General features: G+C 43.1%; 1 protein-coding gene across 1 annotated transcript in view; it reads left to right on the top strand.

Annotated features, from left to right (window-relative positions):
- The window catches only part of LOC123997017 (PEX5-related protein-like), a 47,400-nt gene extending 36,681 nt beyond the window's left edge, over nucleotides 1-10,719 (top strand). Inside the window, exons 6-11 of the mRNA XM_046300950.1 lie at nucleotides 878-1,021; nucleotides 3,542-3,612; nucleotides 5,417-5,635; nucleotides 6,554-6,719; nucleotides 9,455-9,612; nucleotides 9,968-10,719. Coding sequence (XP_046156906.1) covers nucleotides 878-1,021; nucleotides 3,542-3,612; nucleotides 5,417-5,635; nucleotides 6,554-6,719; nucleotides 9,455-9,612; nucleotides 9,968-10,169 — 960 coding nt within the window. The 3' untranslated portion in view covers nucleotides 10,170-10,719. The remainder of the gene's footprint in view (nucleotides 1-877; nucleotides 1,022-3,541; nucleotides 3,613-5,416; nucleotides 5,636-6,553; nucleotides 6,720-9,454; nucleotides 9,613-9,967) is intronic.
- The last annotated feature ends 7,703 nt before the right edge of the window (nucleotides 10,720-18,422 follow it).

The following is an 18,422-nucleotide window of genomic DNA, read 5'->3' as shown; positions in this document are numbered from 1 at the left end:
TTCTCCCATTCTTCTCTACAGATCCTCTCAAGCTCTGTCAAGTTGGATGGGGAGTGTCACTTCACAGCTATTTTCAGATCTCTCCAGAGAGATACGCCATCCCATCTGGTTTGCGCTTAGTGGGACTATCATTTGTTTATTTCAACAGGACAATGATCCAACACACCTCCAGGCTGTGTAAGTGCTATTTGACAAAGGAGTGGGATGGAGTGCTGCATCAGATGACCGGGCCTCGACACTCACCCGACCTCAACCCAATTGAGATGGTTTGGGATGAGTTGGACCACAGAGTGAAGGAAAGGAAGCCAACGAGTGCTCAACATATGTGGGGATGCAAGACTGTTGGAAATGCATTCCAGGTGAAAGAATGCTAAGACTATGCAAAGCTGTCATCAAGTCAACGGGTGTCTACTTTGAATTATATAAAATATATTTCGATTTGTTGAACACTTTTTTTGGTTACTACATGATTCCATGTGTTATTTTATATTGTTGATGTCTTCACTATTATACTACAATGTAGAAAATAGTCCAATAGTCCAAATCTTCCCTAAAGGTAACTCTGAAATGGCATATTGTTTTTTGATGATTTTAAAATATTTGCATAAAAAAATCTGTCGCCAATTGGATGTTAACCTCGCTATAGACACCCTAAAGACTCGGGCAAGTGTGCATATTTCTTACACACCCCCGGACCTATAGTGCTTCTGCCAGTGCTTAGATTTACCATTAGGTTTGTTAAAATAGAGCCCTGGGAGTTTTGCTTAAATATTGTATTCTAGAGGAAAGTTGCTCAGGTTCGCCATTTTTTTTAAATACAGCGTCAGAGCGCTGACATTGCTGATGTTACTGTTATTTTTTCCCCCATTGGTGACAGGGCTACTACTTTCACACGGACAACCCCTACAAGGACTGGCCCAACGCATTTGAGGAGGGGTTTCGAAAGTCCAAAGAGGGAGATCTGCCCAACGCTGTCCTGTTACTGGAGGGGGCCATTTTACAGGATCCCCAGGACTCAGAGGTGAACAGGCACAAGGGGGTGATGAGACACAGGCACAGTAATCACACACATTTCCAGCATGACTTTCACACAGGACCATAATATTCTGGCACCAACTGCCAATCAGCCTGTTCAGATAACACCATACTCAGAACTTCACAAATCATGTGTGCGGTCAACACTCAGAGAGTGCTAAGTGGCCGACGCTGATTGCTAGTGGAGGACTGGGAATTCTGTTAAATAGAGTGGTTTACTGTAGCAAAACTACGCTGTCTTCAGAATTGTCAATTTTCCCAATGAGTTGAGTAATAGCTATTTTCTCAGCTTTTTCTCTCCTGCTCATTTCCTCTCTATTGTAACAGCAGTAATCTCTTTACAGCCTCAGAGAGCCCACATTAATAGAAAACGGAACTCGGGAATGGCCTAAAATTATTCCACAGTGTATGGAACTAATATGATCACAAAAGTCCTAGCGTGCTTGGTTGCTTATCGCTCTGCTGCAGAGACCTCTGGATAGTTTGTAGCTAATGTCACCCTTACATTGATACTCACAAATTCAGTATCAATGTCAATTCACAAAATAAACCAGAATGCAGATTAACCTGCATAGATCATATGTTTCTTCAAAGAGGTCTGAAAGATGCATGTAAACAAGTCTGTTTGGATTGCAGATTCAGCTAGCTGTCCAAATGCAATCCTTGGATGGTATGGAGATTCAAAGTTGGGTTTCAGAACTTATCAGGTACACCTAATGAATTTGGTTGGTTGCCAAGTGTCTCGAGTGAGCCTTTGCAAAAGTAGTATGTGAAATATAACGTCCACCGTCTACCGAATAGCAGCACTGTAGAAACTATTACACTCAACTGAACGACTTGATTAGTGTAGTGTTAGATAGCTACATAGTTGTCTTTGCTGTCTTCGTATCTAAGATAATTGTGTAGTTTAGAGCGTGATTATCTTAATTTACCGAGGTTAGCTAGCCAGCTATTTGTCGTCCTTAACGTAGGAGACACTGCTAGCTAGCCAACAGCTAGCCAACGTCTACTGAATAGAACTTCCGCACTCAACAACCCGGTCGCATTCCGCTTCGCTCCACAGGTGGCGAATCGCATCTCTGCATGTCTGGCAGACATATCAGTGTGGATGACGGATCACCACCTCAAGCTGAACTTCGGCAAGACGGAGCTGCTCTTCCTCCCGGGGAAGGACTGCCCGTTCCATGATCTCGCCATCACGGTTGACAACTCCATTGTGTCCTCCTCCCAGAGCGCTAAGAACCTTGGCGTGATCCTGGACAACACCCTGTCGTTCTCAACTAACATCAAGGCGGTGGCCCGTTCCTGTAGGTTCATGCTCTACAACATCCGCAGAGTACGACCCTGCCTCACACACAGGAAGCGGCGCAGGTCCTAATCCAGGCACTTGTCATCTCCCGTCTGGATTACTGCAACTCGCTGTTGGCTGGGCTCCCTGCCATTAAACCCCTACAACTCATCCAGAACGCCGCAGCCCATCTAGTGTTCAACCTTCCCAAGTTCTCTCACGTCACCCCGCTCCTCCGCTCTCTCCACTGGCTTCCAGTTGAAGCTCGCATCCGCTACAAGACCATGGTGCTTGCCTACGGAGCTGTGAGGGGAACGGCACCTCAGTACCTCCAGGCTCTGATCAGGCCCTACACCCAAATAAGGGCACTGCGTTCATCCACCTCTGGCCTGCTCGCCTCCCTACCACTGAGGAAGTACAGTTCCCGCTCAGCCCAGTCAAAACTGTTCGCTGCTCTGGCTCCCCAATGGTGGAACAAACTCCCTCACGACGCCAGGACAGCGGAGTCAATCACCACCTTCCGGAGACACCTGAAACCCCACCTCTTTAAGGAATACCTAGGATAGGATAAAGTAATCCTTCTCACCCCCCTTAAAAGATTTAGATGCACTATTGTAAAGTGGCTGTTCCACTGGATGTCATAAGGTGAATGCACCAATTTGTAAGTCGCTCTGGATAAGAGCGTCTGCTATAAATGACTTAAATGTAAATGTAAATGTAAATATGCCCCGCAACTTGATCTCATTCATTCATTCTTATTGGCTCTTTAGAACAATACAATACCATGATGCATCATCTTAATAGGAAACACCCAATAATAGAGTTAAGAGGCTCAGCAATCCTAAATGAACTTGGCTGGCAGAACACTACTGTTTCTGTCAGAAGACAAACCTCAAAGCTTGCGATATTAATTTCGGTAATTGTATTTTGATGTGTCCTAACTTCCCCTTAGACAAACTTCAGACAAAAGTTTGTATTGCAGAGACTGTTTGAGATACAAGATGTTTCCTGACTGTTCTGTTCTTTACCAATGGCAGAAGCGCCTGTGTGAGTGGTACTTAGAGCATTGACTGCGAGTGAGTCATCCTATGAGTCATCCTATGAGTCATCCTCAGAGTGTGCTGACCTCTGCATCATGACCACACCATCTCTCCTTAGAGAGGGTGTTAAAGCCCAGGTGATGACCCTGTTGTTCAATGCTCCCTATTGTCTCCCCAGGCTTGGCAAGTGTTGGGGACCACCCAGGCCGAGAATGAGAACGAGCAGGCTGCTATTGTCTCCCTCCAAAGGTAAGGAGGTGTTACTGCGCAACGTGGACCCATAGGCTTCACCACAAACACGGCAATACACTGCATGCTCTGTAGTTCGAATACTCCTCAACTGCTTTAGAAATGTATAGCCGTCTATGGTAAACCGTGGGGTGTTGGGTTGCGCGTGCAGAGATTAACACAGAGACCGGGAGGTTTTAGTCAGCAAACACGACTTTACTAGGCCATAAAATAAACAAAACAAAACAAAAGAAAATCATGTGGGTTTTGCTTGGTCCTTCTTCTCAGCTTTGGCTCTGTAGAGATCTCTCCCGGGTTCTCTGCTGCGGTGTGCCACAGTGCTCCTTTTATGTGGCCTCCATGGCTGGTTAGCACTTTCCCCTAATTACCTCCATTTGGAGCCATCTGTGTTGGGGGTCCAGCTCGTGTACTCCCAGCAGAGGGAGCCAATGTTGCAGCATGTACCTCCCCTCTATTACCCCCCATTCCCCCCCAGGGTAAACCTCGCGGGATGCCACACATCTTAGATGAAAACCATTTTTTATGTTAACGTTAGATATTGTACCGAAGGTATTCAAAGGCCTGATCCTAGGCTAAGCTTCTACTACATTTTATCAACTGGTCTACAGGCATGAAAAAAATACATTTTAGTGGGGGTTTTCTCGAATATACGTGCCACATGTTCTAGTGGATTCTATCAGAGAGCCAAAGGTGTCGGGCTCCACAAGGGGAAAGATGGCCCATTTTATATTACCTTGTCAGAAGGCACGCTCGGTCAGTAGATAGGATAAGCAACAGATCAAACAACAGCTTGATCCATCTGTGAGAATGTAAACACTTACAAGGAAATCAAAAGAGACACAGAACAGTAACACAGACAGTACTTTTACGCTCAATGCACATTCACAAATTGCTGATCCAATTAAATGTGCATTTCATAAGATCCTAGGCCGGTGCTTGGATTTCATTCACTGCAGATGAATGCAACCATCTTGTATTAAGGAACTAAATTAAATCAAGTGCATTTGGGTTAATTAATCATTGGTGTTAAAACCAATGGTTTAAAACTGTAACACTTTTATATAATCTCCTCAGAATGACTCATCTCCTGAAATCCAGCACTGTTCTGTTATTAATACCACACTGCTTTTACATTGTGTTTTTGCTGACTTTTAGTGTAGCCCCATTGTTGATGTGTATTCCCGAGAAGCCTGGATTAGAGAACTCTGAAAACAAGGAAAGTTGTCGCAGATAACATGTTATCTTAAAAGGTGAACGGAGCTTCTGCCCTGTATACCAATTGTAAACTAACTTTATATAACAGTCAGAGATCCATGGCACAGTAGCAAGTCTGCCATAAATAATTTGGTTTTCCTGAGAGAACAAGGAAGTTGTAGCACCGACTGTCACAAATCTCAGTGGAACATTTGATGAAAGCCATATCTGGGTTTGGCTCTTCCCCGAGTGCTCGCTAATCCTTGTTGTTCATCCAACATAGCTCTTTTAATATCTCATAATAATTCATAATTCTAGTTCTGATGCAACAGCAAAACTGCGAGCAAGACAGAAAAAGTTTTAAGTTGAGAGTAACAATGACAATTGCAAAGCCCCAATGTCACTCCTATGAACCAAATGCTTTTGAAGGCAATATGTTAGCCTGGGATACTTGTATGTCACCCCAAAGGGGGACTGGTCCTTGCCACCTGACCCCAGCCTCCTGATGTTCCTTAGCTGTGGCCTGTCCAAATTAGTGTCCGTCAACCGCTTTGAAGTGCTCACTATCCCCCATTCACCCGCTCTTCGCCCCCTCTCTCTGTATCTCCAGGTGTCTGGAGCTCCACCCCAACAACCTCCAGGCCCTCATGGCCCTGGCGGTGAGCCTGACCAACACGGGCATGAGGCAGGATGCCTGCGAGGCGCTGCTGTGCTGGCTCCGCCACAACTCCAAGTACAAGCACCTGCTGAAGAGCAAGAGACACCTGGCGGGCTCCCCGGGCTCCCAACGTAGGATGTCACGTGTCTCTACAGTGGGCAGGAATGAGAGGTAGAATTATAAGGACTGGATAGCACTAAGCAAATCATTTTGTAGGAGAATCGTATAAGAAGACTACAATATCCATATTTTCTCCAGAAACAGGAGAGATGCAGGCCATTCAGGATTACACACTTAACATTGGAGAAGTATGCTCCAGGACACCTTCATTCAAGAGCACTAAAATCTGACATCTATTACTTTAAAGCACATTGCTGGCACTCTCTCTCTCTCCTTTACAATCTCTTAGCCTGAGCACTGTGACAATATTACGGAATGGCTTATTCATACATATTTTATGCTACGGTGTGCTTTATTCTCCCGCTCAGTTATGTTATTTTTAACAGTTTCGTTTTAGAAACTCAGGTTGTTTCAGTGCAATGACTATTACCTCCTGTCATAAATGAAAGGAAACGTTATTTCAAGGCTTTTCAACCACAGCTGGTGTGGGTGTAATTTTCTTGCCGATCGAGCAAGCATGCACACTTGTATTCAATGTTAAAACGACCACAATTCAGGGTGCTCTTTCCTTTTAAAGGCATACTTTAAGGTGCCACATGAAAATAATTATCAGTTTGGAGCCTATATAATGAATTCTCCAATGTATAGGAAAAACATGACTATCAAATCCTCTATTCAACAGTGAGATGCAGGTGCAGCCCCCTCTAAATCTCCCTCCACTTCTTCCTAAATCTCCCTCCAATTCTTCTCTCGCTCTCTCGCTCTCTCGCTCTCTCGCTCTCTCGCTCTCTCGCTCTCTCGCTCTCTCTATCTTCTCCATTCCCCTGCACACAATCGGTGTGGAAAATGAATAAAGTGGGCGCAGGGGGACGAACAGTGCTGTGGCAGGACTCTCAAGAGCGTTACACTGCTGGTTGCCAGTGTGTCTCCACTCCATATAGGCTCTAAGCCAAGTTTGTCTGCCCACAGCTCCCTACTATTGCTGGAGGTCAAGGAGTTGTTCCTGGAGGCTGCCCAGCACAACAGGGATACCGACCCGGACCTGCAGACGGGCCTGGGCGTGCTGTTCAACATCAGCGCTGAGTTCAACAAAGCTGTGGAGGCCTTCAATGCTGCCCTGTCAGTGCGGCCTGAGGTAGGGGGGCAGTGTAAAAACTTTACACACAAACGTGCGTATGAACGCACCCACACACACACACTGATACGCCTACTATGCGCATGCATGCACACACACACATACATACAGATGACTGATCAAGGTCACAAATCCCCCAAAACACGACCCAAGATAGCGAGAGAAAGGGAGAGTTTGTGCAAACAGAATCACTGAGGCACACCAACCTGTCACACAAATCACTGAAGCACTTCATCCCAAACTTGAGAGAAATCCACTCTCATGAACTCCTGATTCACCCTCCCTGCACTACAGCCTCTGTTTGCCGCTCAAGCTCCTATCCTTTAACACTAGGAGAGCAGAGAGCGTTGACTCAAAACAAATGTACTTTATTAATTACTCTGCCATTTTGTTACTGTGCCTCCAGGAAGTATTCACACTGCTTGCTTTTTTCCACATTTTTGTTGTGTTACAGCCTGAAATGAAAATGGATTAAATAGTGATTTTTGTGTCACTGGCCTACACACAATACCTCATAATGTCAAAGTGGAATTATGTTTTTAGACGTTTTTACAAATGGGTAAAAAAACGAGAAGCTGAGATGTCTTGATTCGATAAGCATTCAACCCCTTTTTATGGCAAGCCTAAATACGTTCAGGAGTAAAATTGTACTTAACAAGTCACATAGTAAGTTGCACGGACTCACTCTGTGTGCAACAATAGTGTTTAATTAACATGATCTTTTACGTGAATCATGTGACTAATCTCTGTATCCCACACATACTGTACAATTATCTGTAAGCCCCTCAGTCGAGCAATGAATTTCAAACATAGATTCAACCACAAAGACCAGGGAGGTTTTCCAATGCCTCTAAAAGAAGAGAACCTATTGGTAGATGGGTAAAAAAAGCAAACATTGAATATCCCTTTGTGCATGGTGAAGTTATTAATTACATTTGGATGGTGTATCAATACACCCAATCACTACAAAGATACAGATGTCCTACCTAACTCAGCTGCCGAAGAGGAAGGAAACCGCTAAGAGATTTCCCAATGAAGCCAAAGGTGATTTTAAAACAGTTATGAGTTTAATGGATGTGATAGGAGAAAACTGAGGATGGATCAACTACATTGTAGTTACTCCATAATACTTACCTAATTGACAGAGTGAAAATAAGGAAGCCTATACAGAAAAAAATATATTAAAAAACATGCATCCTGTTTGCAACAAGGCACTAAAGTAATGCAACAAATGTGGTGAAGCAATTAACACTGTATTCAGGACACAAAATTATGTTTGGGGAAAATTAAATACAACACAGTACCACTGTCCATATTTTCAAGCATAATTGTGGCTGAATCATGTTATGGGTATGCTTATAATCATTAAGGACTGGGGAGTTTTTCAGGATAAAAAAATTAACCAAATGGAGCTAAACACAGGCAAAATCCTGGAGGAAAACCTGGTTAAGTCTGCAGATACTGGGAGAGTAATTCACCTTTCAACAGGACAAAAACAAGGCCAAATCTATCCTGGAGTTTCTTACCAAGAAGACAATGAATCGTCCTGAATGTTACAGTTTTGACTTAAATCTACTTGAAAATCTATGGCAAGACCTGAAAATAGTTATCTAGCAACAATCAACAAACAATTTGACAGAGCTTCAATAATTTAAAAAGGAATAATGGGCAAATATTCCACAATGCAGGTTTGGAAAGCTCTTAAGAGACTTACCCAGAAAGACTCACAGCTGTTATCGCTGTCAAAGCTGCTTATACAAAGTATTGACTCGGGTCTGTATTTAATTTTCATTAAATTTACAAAATTGTCTAAAAACACGTTTTAACTTTGTCATTATGGGGTGTTGTGTGTAGATGGGTGAATAGTGTTCTTTGAAATCAAATATGTTATATTCTAAGACCTTCATAGACACAATCAAAATTTTTTTTTTTTGCAATACCATACCTGAAATGTATTTATTAGACTGTAAGAATGTTGATGTTAAAAAGACGCATCATTGGCCAGAAGTGGGGTCCAATGAGGCTTTTCATATGTCAACCCTGTCCTGCAGTGGTGAGCACATCAGCACAAAAACCAAAGCGTTCCCGTCTCAGGCCATGTCCCTGTATACGCAGATATAGCCCCAGGTGGGAGACGCGTCTTCAACGTGAGGACTGACTTAATGATGCAACTGAACCGTCCTCAAAGGATCCATGGAACTTCAGCATGGCTCAGTTTTCACAGGGTGTTTTGCCATGTGAGGTAGAAATAATGTACCACGGAGCATACAAGCCCAATCACAGTACCTAAATTACAGTCATTTACACACCAAAGATACAGTGGAAGAACAGACACATTATGTACTGCTCTCAAAAATCCTTTATTGTCGTGTCGAAATTTACATTATATCACAGACAAAATTCTACTTAATTTAACTTGCAATACTTCTCTACCAAAGCAGGCACTGTTAGTTTCTGATTGGACTTCGCATTACATTACACAACAATCATTAGCAACAAATATGTTCCAATACTAAACCATTTTAGTGATGCAGTGCCTGATGGAGTGAATCACAGTGCAAAAAAAATCTGGCCCCAAATCTGCCAACAAACCACATACCCTCAGTCGACAGTTGCCATGTCTGACCATGTCTGACACTGTCTGAAACCAAACGTCAAAACCAACCACTATACTTACTATGTGTCACCATTCTCCCCTCTGGTGTTGACTCCTTCCCCCTGTCTGTCTCCTCTAGGACTACCTGCTGTGGAACCGCCTGGGTGCCACGCTGGCTAACGGGGACCGCAGCGAGGAGGCAGTGGAAGCCTACACCAGAGCCCTGGAGCTCCAGCCGGGCTTCATTAGGTCCCGCTACAATCTGGGCATCAGCTGCATCAACCTGGGAGCACACAGGTGGGTGAGCAAGGGGGCAAGGGGTGGTGGTTTGGGGTGGTGGTGTGGGGGGGGGTTGTCTAACTGAGAGCCAGCTGGTGCTCTCGGACACAGCACCTGGCACCGCAGCAGAAGGCTTTGAGTTTCTGCTCTGGTAGAGTCATTGGAGGGGAGTGAGGCAGAGACAATGAATTATATTGAGCCTAATAATGCTCTCTTACTCTTGAAGTTCAACCACTGTAATGTTACAAGTATCAGCAAAGTCCCTTTTAATATGTCAAACACATCAGCCCTGAACCTAGTAACACTCGCTCTAATGTAATGATAGCAAACAAATACAAGGTTCTCTAATGGTCAAGTCTTCCTCATCTTTTAGGGAGGCGGCCAGTAACTTCCTAACGGCTCTGAGTCTGCAGAGGAAGAGCCGGAGTCGGCAGCTCTCGCACCAGGTCATGTCCGGGAACATCTGGGCCGCCCTGCGGATAGCCCTGTCCATGATGGACCAGCCAGAGCTCTTCCAGGCGGCCAACATCGGAGACCTAGACCTACTCATGAAAGCCTTCAACCTGGACATGTGAGTGGAGATGAGCCATGGAGACAAGGCTCTACTCTCCTACCAACAGCCAAGAATCCAAAGTGTACAGATAGAAAGAGCGGTTTTGTCCAGTTGACGACTAGTGTGTGGTCTTGCACGCACTACAAGAATTTGCCTATCTTTACTACTCCTAAGTACCTCTGCAGTCTTGAGTACTGCATGTGCTCGAAGAAGAGATTATTTTGCGATGGATTTGCACTGTAATTTGTGATTTTTCCAGAAGATCACAAGGACGGGCAAAGATTGTACAAGTAGGGTAGAGTGGGGTAAGTCGTGCCAATGGGTTGGTTGAGCCACCCCTTGTTTCTAGGAAACCATACACAAAATGAATCATGTGACCAAATATTTAGGACGGGGTAATCAATTCATGAAGTCTGTGAAGAAAGAAACCACATGGAACAAGTGGTAAGGAAGTTAGGTCCAAGAAAACCATTTTCACAAAGTCAAATTAATGTATTATTATAGGTTTCATGATGCTTGTATGTAAACCAAAGTAGATAGTGGCTGCTTACATTTACATTTACATTTAAGTCATTTAGCAGACGCTCTTATCCAGAGCGACTTACAAATTGGTGCATTCACCTTATGCTTTGTAGAATCTCAAATATAAGATATATTTTGATTTGTTCAACACTTTTTTGGTTACTACATGATTGTTATTTCATCATTTTTTTCTTCACTATTATACAACAATGTAGAAAATAGTACAAATAAAGAAAAACCCTTGAATGAGTAGGTGTTCTAAAACTTTTGACCAGTAGTGTGGTTACTAGTTGGCTCAGTAGTATAGCAGCGTCACGGTTAGTTTGCATTCTGTGGAACTAATGCCACTATCATGTCTATGCAAAAGAGAAAATAACGCATACAACTTCTGTACTGTACTGTAGCATTGCGCTGGTGTGTTTACCTGTTTACCTGTTGTTTACCTACTGTATGACGGAAGAAATGTTTGATTCAAGGATGCAATATGGTTCCATTTTTAACTGTACAATGCCCCGGTCCGACTCAATCGACCAAAGGAAAATGCTATTAGGGTCTGGCAGACACCATTGCCGATTCATCTTCCAAATTGTACCGCTTTGATGTCATGGTTTGTATAAGCCAAGGCGATTGGGGGAAATCTATCACAAAAATACAAAAAAAAAGTTCAGCAGTAGTTGCTTTTTCGACTGTAAGCACTTTTCATTCCCCATTTAAGTTTATGGGTATTTAGGAAATTTTGGCCCGTATAATATTTACAAAGAAATAAAGTCAAATGGGGCGAATAATTCAATTTAGACAAAAACACAAACTGCCATTCATGCCAGCAAAGCATTCAGGTTTTGTAACCTTGGTTTGGCACTATGGTGAGGTCAGTTTAATTTAAAAGTAATCTCTGCAAATCTGGTTGAGGCTGGTTTGTGGAGGGGGGCTGTACTGTCAGATTCATGTTTTTACTACTGTAGTCTGCTGAAAATTCACTTTGAATATCACCTTAGATGTACTTGTATTGTCCTATAATCCCAATCAAGCCTATCGAAAGTGGTTCCCTTGTTGGCTAAATTTAATACAAAATGTAATTGTAAACCAGATTATGTAGCCCAATGTACTTGAAAAACAGATTCATTTTTTTATTTTGTATAAAATCTATTACATTCAAATGATCTGAAAATGTAATGACTAATTTTCCACATGGGGAAAGGGTTGGAACAGTGCAAATGCACGACGAGGAAAACAGACTTTGTGTGGAATCACTGCGGCCAGGATTTTTAGAATATCAAGGAGCCAGAGGCAACTGCTGAGACACAGCACATACTGTATGTGCACACCACTGACAATCTGCATTGGAGGCTAGCTTTGAAGACCAGAAACACACTTCTTCACTAATCTACACACAATACCCCAATAATGACAAAGCGAAGACAGGTTTTTAGAAATTGTTGCAAATGTATAAAAACATTTTTTTTAAACATAAGTATTCAGACCCTTTGCTACGAGACTCAAAATTGAGTTCAGATGCAACCTGTTTCCATTGATCATCCTTGAGATGTTTCTACAATTTGATTGGAGTCCATCTGTGGTAAATTCAATTGATTAGATATTATTTGAAAAGGCACACACACACCTGTCTATATAAGGTCCCACAGTTGACAGTGCATGTCAGAGCAAAAACCAAGCCATTACTTTGAAAGAATTGTCCGTAGAACTCAGAGACAGGTTTGTGAACAGGCACAGATCTGGGGAAGGGTACCAAGAACCTGATGGTCACTCTGACAGAGCAAAATAGTTCTTCTGTGGAGATGAGACAATCTTCCAGATGGACAACCGTCTCTGCAGCACTCCACCAATCAGGCCTTTATGGTAAAAGGGACCGACAGCCCACTTGTAGTTTGCCAATTGGCACCTAAAGGACTCTCAGACCATGGAGAAACAAGATTCTCTGGTCTGATGAAACCAAGATTGAACTCTTTTGGAGGAAACTTGGCACCATCCATATGGTGAAGCATGGTGATGGCAGCATCATTCTGTGTGGATGTTTTTCAGAAGCAGGGACTGGGAGACTAGTCAGGCTCGAGGGAAAGATGAACAGAGCAAAGTACAGAAAGATCCTCGATGAAAACCTGCTCCAGAGTGCTCAGGACCTCAGACTGGGCTGAAGGTTCACCTTCCAACAGGATAACGACCCTAAGAACACAGTCTAGACAATGCAGGAGTGGATTCAGGACAAGTCTCTGAATGTCCTTGACTGGCCCAGCCAGAGCCTGGACTTCAACCTGATCGAACACCTCTGGAGAGACCTGAAAATAGGCGTGCAGCGACACTCCCCATCTAACTTGACAGAGCTTGAGAGGCTCTGCAGAGAGGAATTGGAGAAACTCCCCAAATACAGGTGTGCCAAGCTTGTAGCGTCCTACCCAAGAAGACTCAAGGCTGTAATCGCTGCCAAAGGAGATTCAACTGAGTACTGAGTACGGGGTGTGTAGATTGATGAGAAAAAAGGATTTAATCAATTTTAGAATAAGGCTGTAACTTAACAAAATGTGGAAAAAGTCAAGGGGTCTGAATACTTTCCGAATGCACTGCAGTTACTTACAAGATTTGAAAAAATAATAATCATGTAATTATTGACTTACCAACTGTATACACTACTGTCAAATATATATTACTGTGTGTTGAGTTAGAATGCCCAATGACAAAGTCCTTTTTCTAGAACCATTTACCTTCTCAGGTGTGATGACCTATCAAAACCTAGCATGCTCCAAAATAACTTGAGGATGTTCGCTTGCTAGATATTCTAAACTTTAACTTTGAATGCCCTTTTATTTTTATGCATGCATTGCGACTCATGAAGTTCTTTCTTTCCACCCTGCGTCTAAAAACAAAACATATGATGTTACATTGCAATATTTCTACAATGCACTTTTGATCGACTGCATTTATGAAGTAAACCTACAGGTAACTGCCAAAATAAAGGAAACACAAGTAAATGAGGGATACAAAGAATATTGAAAGCAGGTGCTTCCACAAAGGTGGATCCTGCCTTAATTAAGCAACTAACACCCAATCAAGCTTAGGGCTACAGTGCCTTGTGAAAGTATTCGGCCCCCTTGAACTTTTCCGACCTTTTGCCACATTTCAGGCTTCAAACATAAAGATATAAAACTGCATTTTTTTGTGAAGAATCAACAACAAGTGGGACACAATCATGAAGTGGAATGACATTTATTGGATATTTCAAACTTTTTTAACAAATCAAAAACTGAAAAATTGGGTGTGCAAAATTATTCAGCCCCCTTAAGTTAATACTTTGTAGCGCCACCTTTTGCTGCGATTACAGCTGTAAGTCGCTTGGGGTATGTCTCTATCAGTTTTGCACATCGAGAGACTGACATTTTTTCCCATTCCTCCTTGCAAAACAGCTCGAGCTCAGTGAGGTTGGATGGGAGAGCATTTGTGAACAGCAGTTTTCAGTTCTTTCCACATATTCTCGATTGGATTCAGGTCTGGACTTTGACTTGGCCATTCTAACACCTGGATATGTTTTATTTTTGAACCATTCCATTGTAGATTTTGCTTTATGTTTTGGATCATTGTCTTGTTGGAAGACAAATCTCCGTCCCAGTCTCAGGTCTTTTGCAGACTCCATCAGGTTTTCTTCCAGAATGGTCCTGTATTTGGCTCCATCCATCTTCCCATCAATTTTAACCATCTTCCCTGTCCCTGCTGAAGAAAAGCAGGCCCAAACCATGATGCTGCCACCACCGTGTTTGACAGTGGGGATGGTGTGTTCAGGGTGATGAGCTGTGTTGCTTTTACACCAAACATAACGTTTTCCATTGTTGCCAAAAAGTTAAATTTTGGTTTCATCTGACCAGAGCACCTTCTTCCACATGTTTGGTGTGTCTCCCAGGTGGCTTGTGGCAAACTTTAAATGACACTTTTTATGGATATCTTTAAGAAATGGCTTTCTTCTTGCCACTCTTCCATAAAGGCCAGATTTGTGCAATATACGACTGATTGTTGTCTTATGGACAGAGTCTCCCACCTCAGCTGTAGATCTCTGCAGTTCATCCAGAGTGATCATGGGCCTCTTGGCTGCATCTCTGATCAGTCTTCTCCTTGTATGAGCTGAAAGTTTAGAGGGACGGCCAGGTCTTGGTAGATTTGCAGTGGTCTGATACTCCTTCCATTTCAATATTATCGCTTGCACAGTGCTCCTTGGGATGTTTAAAGCTTGGGAAATGTTTTTGTATCCAAATCCGGCTTTAAACTTCTTCACAACAGTATCTCGGACCTGCCTGGTGTGTTCCTTGTTCTTCATGATGCTCTCTGCGCTTTTAACGGACCTCTGAGACTATCACAGTGCAGGTGCATTTATACGGAGACTTGATTACACACAGGTGGATTGTATTTATCATCATTAGTCATTTAGGTCAACATTGGATCATTCAACTTCTGGAGAGAGTTGAATAGGGGCTGAATAATTTTGCGCGCCCAATTTTTCAGTTTTTGATTTGTTAAAAAAGTTTGAAATATCCAATAAATGTCGTTCCACTTCATGATTGTGTCCCACTTGTTGTTGATTCTTGACAAAAATATAGTTTTATATCTTTATGTTTGAAGCCTGAAATGTGGCAAAAGGTCGCAAAGTTCAAGGGGGCCGAATACTTTCGCAAGGCACTGTATGTATAAAAATGCCCAGTTGCCAATTATTTTGGCTACCATGGCTAGAAGAGATCTCAGTGACTTTGAGATCCCTCTTTCAACGGAGAATAGGGGGTTTAAAGGGTATGCGTGTGTGTCTGTCACCAGATCTCAACCTAAACAAACACTTATGGGAGATTCTTGAGCAGTGCCTGAGACAGTGTTTTCTTCCACCATCAACAAAACACCAAATTATGGAATTTCTCATGGAAGAATGTGTCGCCTCCCGCCAATAAAGTTCCAGAAATGTGTAGAATCCATGGCAAGGCGCTTTAAAGCGGTTCTGGCGGCTCATGGTAGCCCAAAGCCCTATTAATTTGTGTTTCCTTTATTTTGGCAGTTACCTGTGTGTGTGTGTCTCTCTCTGTGTGTGTGTGTGTACATACATACATACATACATACATACATACATACATACATACATACATACATACATACATACATACATACATACATACATACATACATACATACATACATACATACATACATACATACATACATACATACATACATACATACATACATACATACATACATACATACAGTACTGTGCAAAAGTTTTATGCGGTCGTGAAAAAATGCTGTAAAGTAAGAATGCTTTCAAAAATAGACATGTTAATAGATTGTATTTATCAATTAACTAAATCTAAAGTGAGTGAACAGAAGAAAAATCTAAATCAAATCCATACTTTGTGTGACCACCCTTTGCCTTCAAAACAACAAATTCTTGCAGGTATATTTCCGCAAAGTCAGGGATTCTGTGGCTTGCGTAAGTTTTCACCCCCCTATTTCGTTGCCTTGCAACCTGGAATTAAAATGTATTTTTGGGGGGTTTGTATCATTCGATATACACAACACGTCTACCACTTTGAAGATGCAAAATATTTTTTCTTGAAACAAACAAGAAATAAAACCATTCCAAAACATTTAAATGTTTCCCCTTTAATCCACTCGAGTGTTGTTTTAGCAGTATGCTTAGGGTCCTTGTCCTGCTGGAAGGTGAACCTCTGTCCCAGTCTCAAATCTCTGGAAGACTGAAACAGGTTTCCCTCAAGAACTTCCCTGTATTAAGCGCCATCCATAATTCCTTCAAATCTGACCAGTTTCCCAGTCTCTGCCGATGAAAAATATCCACACAGCATGATGCTGCCACCACCATGCTTCACTGTGGGGATGATGATGTTCTCGGGGTGATGAGAGGTGTTAGTTTGCGCCAGACAAAGCGTTTTCCTTGATGGCCAAAAATCGCCATTTTAGTCTCATCTGACCAGAGTACCTTCAAATCAAAATCAAATTTATTTATATAGCCCTTCGTACATCAGCTGATATCTCAAAGTGCTGTACAGAAACCCAGCCTAAAACCCCAAACAGCAAGCAATGCAGGTGTAGAAGCACGGTGGCTAGGAAAAACCCTAGAAAGGCCAAAACCTACGAAGAAACCTAGAGAGGAACCAGGCTATGTGGGGTGGACAGTCCTCTTCTGGCTGTGCCAGGTGGAGATTATAACAGAACATGGCCAAGATGTTCAAATGTGCATAAATGACCAGCATGGTCAAATAATAATGAGGCAGAACAGTTGAAACTGGAGCAGCAGCACAGCCAGGTGGACTGGGGACAGCAAGGAGTCATCATGTCAGGTAGTCCTGGGGCATGGTCCTAGGGCTCAGGTCCTCCGAGAGAGAGAAAGAAAGAGAGGAGGAGAGAATTAGAGAACGCACACTTAGATTCACACAGGACACCAAATAGGACAGGAGAAGTACTCCAGATATAACATACTGACCCTAGCCCCCCGACACAAACTACTGCAGCATAAATACTGGAGGCTGAGACAGGAGGGGTCAGGAGACACTGTGGCCCATTCAGAGGACACCCCCGGACAGGGCCAAACAGGAAAGATATAACCCCAAGGCTGGGTATAGCCCACAAAGATCTCCGCCATGGCACAACCCAAGGGGGGGGCGCCAACCCAGACAGGATGCCCACATCAGTGAATCAACCCACTCAGGTGACGCACCCCTTCCAGGGACGGCATGAGAGAGCCCCAGTAAGCCAGTGACTCAGCCCCTGTAATAGGGTTAGAGGCAGAGAATCCCAGTGGAAAGAGGGGAACCGTCCAGGCAGAGACAGCAAGGGCGGTTCGTTGCTCCAGAGCCTTTCCGTTCACCTTCCCACTCCTGGGCCAGACTACACTCAATCATATGACCCACTGAAGAGATGAGTCTTCAGTAAAGACTTAAAGGTTGAGACGAGTTTGCGTCTCTGACATGGGTAGGCAGACCTCTATAGGAGAAAGCCCTGCCTCCAGCTGTTTGCTTAGAAATTCTAGGGACAATTAGGAGGCCTGCGTCTTGTGACCGTAGCGTACGTGTAGGTATGTACGGCAGGACCAAATCAGAGAGATAGGTAGGAGCAAGCCCATGTAATGCTTTGTAGGTTAGCAGGAAAACTTTGAAATCAGCCCTTGCTTTGACAGGAAGCCAGTGTAGAGAGGCTAGCACTGGAGTAATATGATCAAATTTTTTGGTTCTAGTCAGGATTCTATCAGCCGTATTTAGCACCAACTGAAGTTTATTTAGTGCTTTATCCGGGTAGCCGTAAAGTAGAGCATTGCAGTAGTCTAACCTAGAAGTGACAAAAGCATGGATTAATTTTTCTGCATCATTTTTGGACAGATTAGAATATTATCTGGTATGACTACAAGGTCCGATAGGAATTCAGGGAACTCAGTGAGGAACGCTGTACATGGCACAGGAGGCCTGTAAACAGTAGCTATAAAAAGTGATTGAGTAGGCTGCATAGATTTCATGACTAGAAGCTCAAAAGACGAAAACGTCATTTGTTTTTTTGTAAATTGAAATTTGCTATCGTAAATGTTAGCAACACCTCCGCCTTTGCGGGATGCACGGGGGATATGGTCACTAGTGTAGCCAGGAGGTGAGGCCTCATTCAACACAGTAAATTCATCAGGCTTAAGCCATGTTTCACTCAGGCCAATCACATCAAGATTATGATCAGTGATTAGTTCATTGACTATAATTGCCTTTGAAGT

This window comes from Oncorhynchus gorbuscha, linkage group LG15 (assembly GCF_021184085.1).
Source record: "Oncorhynchus gorbuscha isolate QuinsamMale2020 ecotype Even-year linkage group LG15, OgorEven_v1.0, whole genome shotgun sequence".
Classification (NCBI taxonomy): domain Eukaryota; kingdom Metazoa; phylum Chordata; class Actinopteri; order Salmoniformes; family Salmonidae; genus Oncorhynchus; species Oncorhynchus gorbuscha.
Note: the sequence above shows the minus strand (reverse complement) of the source record. Positions and strands in the feature narration are given on the sequence as shown.